This window comes from Anser cygnoides, chromosome 13 (genome assembly GCF_040182565.1).
Source record: "Anser cygnoides isolate HZ-2024a breed goose chromosome 13, Taihu_goose_T2T_genome, whole genome shotgun sequence".
Classification (NCBI taxonomy): Eukaryota; Metazoa; Chordata; class Aves; order Anseriformes; family Anatidae; genus Anser; species Anser cygnoides.
In genome coordinates, this window is record NC_089885.1 from 19,183,665 (window position 1) to 19,194,695 (window position 11,031).

At 39.1% G+C, this 11,031-nt stretch overlaps 1 protein-coding gene and 1 long non-coding RNA gene across 4 annotated transcripts in view; one reads left to right on the top strand and one right to left on the bottom strand.

The window, feature by feature from the left end:
* The window catches only part of APOOL (apolipoprotein O like), a 15,542-nt gene extending 4,525 nt beyond the window's left edge, over positions 1-11,017 (bottom strand). For 2 of the 3 annotated variants that reach the window (XR_010834694.1, XM_048076071.2), the window contains exons 1-7: positions 10,449-11,017; positions 6,102-6,203; positions 5,401-5,520; positions 3,789-3,843; positions 2,752-2,850; positions 1,506-1,597; positions 511-597 (exon numbers count right to left, since the gene is read on the bottom strand). Coding sequence is in view for 2 of the 3 variants with exons in the window: in XM_048076071.2 (XP_047932028.1) it covers positions 511-597; positions 1,506-1,597; positions 2,752-2,850; positions 3,789-3,843; positions 5,401-5,520; positions 6,102-6,203; positions 10,449-10,460 (567 nt within the window). In the remaining variant the exon portion in view is untranslated. Of the gene's footprint in view, positions 1-510; positions 598-1,505; positions 1,598-2,751; positions 2,851-3,788; positions 3,844-5,400; positions 5,521-6,101; positions 6,204-9,469; positions 9,491-10,448 lie in introns of those variants that run through there. The other variant, XM_013192198.3, reaches the window with a different exon arrangement.
* LOC136791843 (uncharacterized) lies at positions 7,035-8,683 on the top strand. The gene is made up of 3 exons (XR_010834699.1): positions 7,035-7,171; positions 7,491-7,632; positions 8,357-8,683. It is a non-coding gene; the product is annotated as an uncharacterized lncRNA (long non-coding RNA).
* Positions 11,018-11,031: the final 14 nt, after the last annotated feature.

The window sequence follows — 11,031 nt, forward strand, 5'->3', positions numbered from 1 at the left end:
GCTGCAACAAGAACAGGACAAGAAAAAAAATAAGCTCAATCCAAGACAAACACAATTTAAATCACAGGGTAATTTAAAAAGACTTCCTGAAAGGACTGTGGAATTACCTTCACTGATATGTTTAAAAGCAAATTAGTCATATCTGTGCTAATTCTATGTATCTTCTCTATCTTAAATTCAGTGGTCTCCTTAGGACCAAACCTTGAAACAGAATGGGTTAACTTTGCCAAGCTCAAAATGAGCTCTAAGAGAAACTCACTCTTCTCTTGTGCATCTGTGCTTGTGGAAGCATACAGAGGATCTGAGTGTCTATTGGTCTGAAAGGTGTAACAAATCTTACATCAACTAAACACTGAAATTACAAAAATATGAGAAGGGTTTTTGCGCCTCCCTTAACACTATCAGTAATCTTACTGATTATACTTATCAGCAGAATGATACTTGACCTTCTCATTTACTTTTTTCTCCCTTTGCATTTATGAGTTATGGTCATTACTTCAGAAAGTCTACCTTGGAGACATCCTCCTTTTTTGCCCACAGTGATCGTACCGCCCCATAGATTTGATGGCTTGCAGAAAACACCTTTTTCCCTGTTACCTATTTAAAAAAAACAAAAACAACCCGCAATTTAAAAACAGCTCTAACCATTCAAATGCAACACATCTTATTTCGATGAGAACATGCTCAACACCATACTGAGTTAAGACATATTGTAACCATCTGCTTTTCAAAATCTAGTCCCTATTTCTCTTACGTCAAGCAAATCCTAAATAGCATTTACATTGCTATTAGAAATCCACAGGAAGCATTCATATATATACATATCTATTCAAAATAAAGATATATACATCTACTCCAAATAAAATCAAAACCCTGTCAGAGAACAGTGTTCTGTAAATGTTAGCACAATAGACTGGAACACCAGCTTTAAAGGAATCCAGACTTGTCTCACTATTTTGGACGTGATCAAAGACAGTAATACAAAAGGGAAAAAAACTTCAAAAGATGACCTGGCCCATGGAAGCAAACAATTCTTTGCTTTAAAATGTCCAAATCCTTCAGTCTTTCACATTTTAGAGAAGTAATTTATAATACTGCATTGAATAAAGGGAAATGTTAGAATTGTTCTGTAGATAAAGAGTATTTCACAGTGCAACCACAAAAAAAATGTGCTGAAGCATAATGTAAGCAGACAGGAAACAAGGACTTAGCTTCCCGAGCTAGGTTATGATGTACAGTGTAGCATTCCTATTCATTTCTGAGTCTTCCAACCCTGACATGTAAGTTTTAAAACAATGAGTCAAGGAAGTCTCCCAAAGACTCTTGAGAAACTGTAATCCTCATTGATTTGTATATAAGAAAAACAAACAAACAAATGAAAACTCTTAGCAGTTTAGTAATATAAGGGTGCCCAAAGACTGACACTTAAATCAAGTGAAACTGTAATGCTGTGACTAAATTCACTGTTAATTCAATATTCAATATTAAAACACGAGGAAACTTACCTTAGCAATTAGTACTGACTGAGCTGGGTAGCAAACTGAAATTCCTAAAGTAGTAAGTCCCAATGGATAAGCAATTTTCTTAAATCTAGAACCTGTGTAAACCCAAATATTTCAAATAATTAGACACTAAGGTAACATAAAGCTAAGTGGTAGTATCAATTAAACATAATTGTTTAACCCCTAACTATTGTTTGTATCCAATTTATCCCCACTATGGCAGAAGGAGGGAATGCAGAAAGTGATTACAGTTCAGTAAACTGCCAGGTTTGCAAGAAAGAACTGGTACTCTCAAAGTAGGTTTCCTGAATGAGAAGCAATCCCAGACCAGATTTTCCAAAACCGCGAAAAATGAGAAGAATGTCTGTGTCAGTTAGGAGCTGCAGTGGTTCTTCAGTAGTTCCATGCACGTTCTCTCAAGGACGCAGACTGTATGTAGAATTTGGAGAAGGCAGGAACCTGGAAACTTGGGCCTCTTTATTCCAACGCGAGAATGGCTGGGCCATTCTCAGGAGTTTCTGTTTGCTGACAAGAAGAGAAGCCCTGATAGCAGATTCTTAAATCCTTTTTTTTTTTTTTTTAAATGCCCGTCCACTGAAAGCAATAGGGATACAATAAGAATCCCTTTAGTAATCTGCCAAAATCTTGATGAACTCATTTGCTTTGCAAAATATTCAGAAAACACATGTGCACTCAGATATTATAGATGAACATTTTCTGAGCAGTATTTTCTAGCAGGATAAGTATTATTCCTTTAATATTTATCTTGAAAAAAGAGGATGCTTTAAGTCTGAAATTCCCCTTTTAACTTCAAAGTTGCTAAAGTCTTGCCTCCTGATATATATTCTCTCATACCTGGTAGCCAAATGCCAACAATCTGTAGTACGTACTTCTCTTTAGATTCTCTTTGTTTTCACTATACTCAACAATCTTACTTATTAATTTGTCTCCAAATTCCTTCCCATACACACACATATTGAAAACCAATAATGAACAAACTCAAATCAAGTGAATTGCTGTCAATTCCACCATCAAAACCGGCTACATAATCCTGCTCTAGTGGGTCTCAGTCAGCATCTTAAAGAAACATTTAATGATGCCCTGTGAATTTATCAGGAAGGATTTTATTTAAGTACTAGTTAGGTTTTTCCTCAATTTCAGAAAAATCTTTTGACCATTAAAATTAGTACATGCTAAATATTCAACACATCAATGATGAAAATAAGCAAAACCAAAACCCCAATCCTACCTTTTCTCGCCAGCACTATACCAGCTAGGCCTGATATTGTAATTATGCCAACTTTGGGAAGAAATTCTGGTGGTGGATTCTTCAGGTAAACATAAGCATCTTAGGAAAAAAAAATACAGTAATCCAACATTACTCTTTATCTTTTAATTCCAACTTAGGAAATAAAGGTGGAAGTACAATTATAAATATCCAAAACTGAAAACATTCCAACACTGGAGTTTGTGTTAACGAATGAAGATGCCTTATTTTCTAGATGCACAATCTGAAGTCTGTGTTAGCCAGGACCAGAATCCCAGTCCTCAAAGCACAACAGGAAACTCAGCAATTTTCCTCCTTAGGTACTTGATGTTTTATAAAATGCTAGTCCTTAAGAAACAAAAAGGAAAACAGCTTTAAGTTGGGATTTTACTGTGAGCTAATACAGATTAATTAAGACAATAAATATTTTTGAATTTCCCAGTATATAACTGTTACAGAAAATTACTCTTATCTGTAGTTTCAGACTTGTGCAATTATTTAACTCTATACTCAAAAGTTTACAAATTAAAATAAGAGTTAGCACGGCCTATGTGCTACCTACTCCAGAGTCACTCCCTTCCTCAAACTTCAAAAAACATTCTGCAGAGAGCAAGGCAACAGGAGATGTTCTCTGTACCTTCTCTCATCACAATCACAATAAAATCTAATGTTTTGACAGTCCACACAAAATTCTAAATCTGCAAAAATAATATATCACAAGATCTCAAAACATGGAAAAAAACAAAGGAATAAGAAAAATCAAAGGAATAAGAAATACTACTTAGTTGGTTGATTCTCTCACTTGAGGACAGAAGTGAAACTCCACAGTGATATAATGAATTAGCAGTGGCTCTAGTAACCTTTTTTTACACCTCTCAAAATCTCAAAAATATCCCAGCGCAGTCTCCTTCCATCCCTTTTTTTCCTCTTTAAGTACAATTTACTGTTTTGACCGATTTTCTAAGTTGCTAGAAGAATCAACAGAAAATGTTCAGTTCAGAACTATGTGACAGGCCTACCTTTCCCAAACTGAATTGAATCCATTATTCCATTTTTAACACACAAAAAAGCATCCTATAAAAAAGTAAAATAAAATAAACGTCAATACTTTGCAAAAGTAGACGTTTTCAGTACAGAACTAGCCAGTAGGTACATAAGGCTCAAAACAGTGAGATAAACAAACAATGTAACTTTTCAAAAAAAAAAAACAAACAAAAAACCCAATAGAACAGATTAGTGAACTTCTAGAGTAGTTATATTGAGACTATTCTGTTTGACTACCAAACTTGTATTTTTTAAAAACTTCCATCCATATGTAATTAAACAATTTCTCTTTAATATAATGAGAGCATTTTCAAAATTAACATCTTTGTGTTTAACCAACAAGACTGTAGTGCAGCAAAACATCTGGACACCACCTGTGTAACATAAGAAAACTCAATTATAAAATACAATCTCCTCTTTCCCTGCTTTATTGGATAACTTTCTCTGACTTTGTGTTTTAGATTGTGAAAATGGTGCTCAGTTTCACTGAAGATATGCAATATTCATTTGGTTTAAGAAGTGCACTCAACTAGTTTGCATTACTCCTTTCAAATCAGTCAACCTAATTACAAGTTCTTCTTTATCCTATTATTAGTATATTTGTCCTCAGATTGCTACACAAATCAAGTAAGTACATGTTCTTTATGAGACTAATAAAAAAGAATCATGAGTTTTATCACTGAAAAAGTATTTGTAGTAACACTGAATTTGTGCCACCAGAGGTCCCTGCTAGTCAACCTCTGACACTTCGCAATTAGGAGCATGGAAAAGTTTGATGCAGACTTATAACTAACTGGTTTCAGTTATGTAGTCACTAACAGAATTTTCAGAGACCAATGGAAGTGGAATTGACAGAAAATACACATACACATTTTGGTTTCTATCTTTTTCTGCTCAGGTCTATTTTGTTTGTAATAGGAAAATACAAGCATAACATTTCATATATTAACAGCAGTCAGGGTAAGAAGCTGCCATTGACTAGCAATCAAGAGAACGGTGACAGGTATCACATCTTCTTCTGTGACTAGAATATTCAGTAATAGAGTTGTGACATATTTTTGACGAACAGTTAGTAATACCCTGCTTTAGCTGTAATACTGGATTCACTCAGTCTGTCTTTCCTAAAGTACCTGAATCAGGTCTTTTAACCCGTCCTTTGAAAGCAGCAATCTCTCTCCATGGAGACTCTATCTGGGATTTCAGAATCCCAAATGCAACAGAGTTATGCTGGCAAGAAGTAACCTATGTAATTCTTGCTGCAGAGTCAAGCAATAGGTATTTCGGAACTTGACACTGTGGGTTGGTCTAGATCCACTTGAGTATTGACTGAAAGGGACCTACTTGATCTCCCTGCCTTTTGATTCGGAAAACAGGGAGAATGCACAGGTTTCCTCTTAAAAGAACAGTAGAGAACAATGAGAGAAGGGTTCATTTTTGCATCCTAAATTACGGGTCTTTCCTAATACAAGAAACTGAGAAAAAAAAAAAGAAACACAAAAAAACCACAGTTAAGTATGATGTTGTTTGAAGGTTTTAGTCCAGTGCTGTCAGAAATTATAGGAAACCTTGGATGCAGGTACTTCTTACCTTACACCATCCAATGTAGCGGCCAGTTGCCTGTCTTACTGAAGAGAATTGCTTCTGCAGGTGACCAGGCTGTTCTTCAATGTATTTCAATTTCAGAAGTGGTGAGCTGTAAATTGGAAGCTGGAAAGAAAAGCATAACTGGACTGCAGGGAGGCTGTTTCGTACACTGACTAGTATTTATTTACACTGAATAGTGTTTTTCAAGACCACAAATCTTTAGTCTTCCAATTACAGCAATGTCTGCATATTAAAGCATGCTCTTTTTGCATTACACAAGTGTGACTACAGGTTAATTCTTCAGCAATAAAAACAGGAAGTATTGTACAGGTTCCAAGAAGTAGAATTACTGAGTATGATAAAAATATATTTTATTCATAAAAAGCATAAGCCAGAAGAGTTGTAAGATGCATGTAATTTATTGCTAGAAACTGTACAAGAGGAAAAGACTTACGAGCAAGTATTATACTCTTTTACTTTATCTGGCTTCAGTCTGTAAATAACGTAATAATCAAAATGAGATAAAACCTCACTAACTTACTCTTTTCATGTTTTATTTGTGCTGTAGAGGCCAATTATTTAGGAGGTAATGTATAGTATCACGTAACACTCAAGTATGTATTTTATTTACTGGGTAATAAAAATCAGTGGAAAGATATTTGTAGATTTGTCTAGCATTCTTTTCAAGAACGACAAACTCTTACTTGATTTGGCTTCACCAGCTGACTTTTGGGTTCCTTTTCTGTTGCTGCGTATACAGTACATGCAAATGGTAGACCAGAAGAAACAGCTGCCAGCTTTACCACCTGAGACAGATGAAAAAAGGGAGTCAATGTAGAAATAAAAACTTCACTCCAATACAATCTGAATTTTACTATAGTATTGTGCTTGATCAAATATGGGATTAAATTAGTCACTTTCAAAATCTTTTTAAAATGGCACACTTTCAAAAACCTCCCCATATTACAAACACTTTTTGAAATACCAATGGTAAAGAAAAAGCCAGGAATCACCCAGAACAACAGTTCTATCTAAAATACGGGGGAGGATTTTACGATCAACGCAACTTTAATGCTTTCGTCATTCATTATGATAAATTAATTTCTAATCTAGTCAATGTATAAGTACTCCAAGACAATGAATGACCTTTTTATTTCAGCAAAAAACACCTCAATTTTATTTACAGGAATTCCCCATGATGTCAGCCAATATGTCATCTCCTTTCCAAGTCAGAGAACAGTTCAACTATTGTCTGTTTGGAAAAACTGCATGTCAACAATAAGCAAAAATACAATGCAATAACTGGAATAAAGAACTGTCTGCTTAACCTTTCAAATCATGTCACTTGCAATGCAATTTACCGACATTAAGCTTGGTCACGATAGCTTCAAGTCTACTTAGAACATTAAAGTTGGAAAAAAATAGCTTATGTTACACAAAGCTTAAATTCAAATACAGCTTCATATGAACTTTTTTTTTTTTTTACCTCACTGCCTTAACTTTCCAATTGGAGGTGCACTAAGCACGCTGCCATACGCTGACCGCGGAGCACTCACCACTGCCATCTCACCACACCCCTGGCAACCCCAGAACGTCCCCAGGAGGCCCTGGGGGTGCTCAGGAGCTACCCTAGCTCTGGAAACCCCCAGGATGCAGCACATAGGTGGAAGAGGATGGCAATAGTCACAGCATGAACCAATTAACACAATAACTGTCCTTGAGATAATATTGCAGAGAGCGAAACAGCACAGCCTACAGAAGATGCTCCATGGAGGTACAACAGTCCTCAAGTAAAGGCCTGGCTTTTATATTATTAAACTATTTCAGATGTACTGTAATTCAGACAAGCTATTTCAGTACAAGGTGCTACCAAGCCAGCATACCAATTTTCAGTAGATACAAGAAGGAAAGTACAATTTAAAAGTGAGAAAGCACAAAAAAGTTATGTTGGTCACTTAAACCTGATTAAGTTGTTTTAGCACTACAAACTCTGCTGTGACTTTCTAAGTGTAACACATGAAGACAAAATGTGAATGCTGAACGCAGTCCAATTCCTGACTGACACTAATTGCTTTACTTTTGGGTGCCTGAAGACAAATGCATAAATGTTTAAAAATTAGCTCTACTACCTAACGCTTCTGTTGGCACAACCACTCCAAGAAGGTTTCACTCTTTTCCATGGAAGTCACAAAGAACCGAGGAGAACTTCACCTACATTCAGTGGGCTTCACTACGGTGAGTTATCCTCTTCTTTGTTGAATGACTACATATATTAAAAAGACGTAAGTTAGCTATGGTATTTTTAATTTATTATGAATTTCTTAAAAATATTTTATTAAAATAAGTTAATTTACCTATGATATCTTCAAGACACTATAGAGAACTAAGAAACTACAGGATCATGTAGTCCTATCAAAGGCTAGGAAAGAAAAAAAAAAACCATCTGCAGGCTGTAAACATGCTGGAATTGCACAGTCAACCAGTAAAACAACTCCAGAATTTCTGTCAATTACAGATTCAAAACAACAAAAAAACTCCCGCTAATAAACTTGGGAAATATTTGAATTTGCCTTTAAAAAAACAAAATTGAAAGAGTTTAGCTCAACATCTGCTCTGCATTTTAATAATAGTTCTTCTGTTATCTGAATTAACGCTCTGACCTAAGCCCTATGAAAATAACAGAGGAAAATCACTCAGTCCCTAATGGCAACAGAGCTAAACACCAGAAGTTATAAAATCCATGAGCCCAGATGACACTTTCTGGAGATAAATTCAACATGAAGATAGATTTAAACATCATCAGAATTACAGATATCACCAGTTACATGCCTTCATGTCCTAGATAGGAAAAAAAGGAAAAAACAAACAAACAAACAAAAAGTGAATGGTAATGGTCAAAAGATTTCCTGTGATCCTCCTACCATGCTGCAACGCATACCAATAAGTTGTTTCTTCACAGGTATAAAAAGCCCATCAGTTGGTTCAAAGCACTGAAGTGCACAACCTAACAGACATGGCACTGTTTTTCATGAGAAGACTGAAGAGCAATTATTTGCTGATGAAATATATGCTATGATGAAAAATATGCTCTCTAGCAGAACATTGTTACAGCTATGCATTTTAGTAGTAGAACTAGAGTAAAACCGATCAAAATATAGCAATAAAGCTGTCAAATGTATCTGGATAATTTTGGCTTTAAGTCTCTGTACATTTCAAACAGTCTACTTCAAAGTGTTAGAATCTTATCAAAGATCAAAATTACATTTTATATTAAAAAAAGCTAAAAAGCTTCATCACTATAAAGAACTCCCTATCTTCAACTCAAAAGATGCAGAATACAAATGAAAGGCCAATAAAACCACATATTCCATTTATGCTAATCTCCCAGACATAAGTAGTTTCTCACTGAAATTCCACAAATGCACAATTCTGCTTCAAGAATTGGTGCACAAACAAGGGAACTTCTCCTGAAGGTAGGAGCAAACTTCCAAATGACCAGAGGAAATCAAAGAAGTGGGCTATATGCAAAAGCCTGATGCATGTGTCTATCTTACGTATGCCTTCTCTGTCACAAAACCAGAATCTACTAGCCAGATTAAAACAAGTTTAAAATTTTAGCAGCTGCTTCATGCCACATTTTCATTGGAAAGGTGTTATTAAACGAATGATAGGCATGGGCTTACAGTTTTTTGCTATCACTTAGATGTCTTGATTTGGAGCAGAAGACTGTCTCTGATCCTTTTTATTTTTCCCAGAAGTTACTCGAGACAGGAAGATCATAGGAAGCTTTAGTTCATATATGTATTTATTTGCAAGTCTCTAAAGACAACTACAAAAAACTCACACAGGTGCAACAAAGTGTCCTTCCACTTCAACTCAACTTACTTAAACTCTGGATTTGTTTTTTATCTTTGTCTGGCAGAGGGTAACCCATGGAGAGGGAAAACAACGACAATGGAAATCTATTATTTTTTTCATAGTAATTAACAACACACAAATTCATGTCACTTATCCTAAGGTACTGAATCATTCAAATCTATGTACTCAACAATATTACTTCAGGATCACCAACCATATGGTGAAGCCAAATGGTTTCCTTTTTCAGGTACAGCCTAAGGTAAAAGGCTCCGTTTCCATTCTCTCAGCTGTCCTCCTTTGCATCACGTCTTTCCCTGCAGACATACATGCATTGTAAACACTTTGTAGAAGTGTGAAGATTCACGTGTGAGCACCCTATTCCTCAACTGGACTGTGAAGACTGGAAAACCTGCGTACATATTTGAGAGAAAGCCTTGATCTCTACAGGCACATTTTGCCCTGTTAAAACACACTGTATTATCCACAATTAAAAACAGTTTAGGTACTTGGGACCAAGTTAGTTTGTAACAGCAAGCTTCAGTGATGTACTACCCTTACAATTTTAGTAACAAGCAAGTATCCTGACGATATTTCACCTCTTGAATAAGGAGCGGAAGGCATCTCAGAAAGCCATAGGTAGACGGAGAACGGCCAGAAGAGAAATACTCCTTTTATTCCCTGGGCACAACGCACCAGCTCTGCAGCCAGCTCCTTCTGGCACCCGTTCCGTAACGGAGAAGCGCGATGCCGAGGCCTCCTGACTCCCACTGCCCCTTCACCTCAGCTGCCCCGCGCCCCAGCCTCCTGCTCCCGCCCCCGGAGAGGAGAAGCCGCGCAGGCAGCGCCAAGGCCCGCATGGGGCCACACGAGCGGCACGGCGGCCTGCCCGCAGCACACCCCGCGGCCTCCCCCCTGCGCCTCCCCGGCCAAGCGGCGCCCGACCCGTGCAGCCTCCGGCGCGTCCCGGGGCTGCGGCTGGGGCCGCCTCCTCCTGGCCGGGAACGGCACCGCTGGCGAAAGCGGCGCGGGGCCGGCGGGGAGCGCTCTGCCGGGAGCCCTCGAAGGCCGCAGGAGACCCCGGGGTGCCCTCAAGTTTCTCCCCCGGGCCGCGGGTGCCTCCCGGCGGAAAGCGGGGAGACCCGGACCCGGGGAGCCGCCGCGGCGGCGCCCTCCCCCCGCCAGGCGGCACTCACCTTGGTCGCCATCTTAGCGACAGCCCCTGGCGGCCGCGGGGCGGGCCGGGCTCTCGGACGCGGCCCCGGGCTCCTCCCGCGCCGGGCGGGGCACCGCGGCCCGTGAGGCGGCAGAGGGCCGGGAGCGAGCCGCCGACGTGCCGAGCAGCCGGGGCGATGGAGGCTGCGCGGCTGCTGCCACCTGCGGTGCTCCCTTAGCGGCGCTCCCTGTGCCGGGTCGTGGCCGGGCCCGTAGCGCCTTGAGCGCCTAGACAGCCGAGCAGCGAAGGCGTCGGGCCTGTGGCGAGCTGATAACCGAGCTGTGTCTCTGTCACCGTTACGTCCTCTGGCTGCGGGAAACGTTCTGGGTCAGGGTGTATGGTCACTGATACTGCTGCAGTCCCAAAGCACAAATCCCAAGTGTCCCCATTTAAAAACATGAGAGAAAAAAACCGTGGAAACTGCATTTGCTTTAACCAAGGAAACATAAAACGATTTTCTCAGGACTGTTCAGGTGAAGTAGCCACGGTTCGTCGTTCAAACAGCTGGAAGACGTGAGCCCAAGTGAGGGAGTGCATCAGCTGCTGCCCGCGCTGGACCCAGG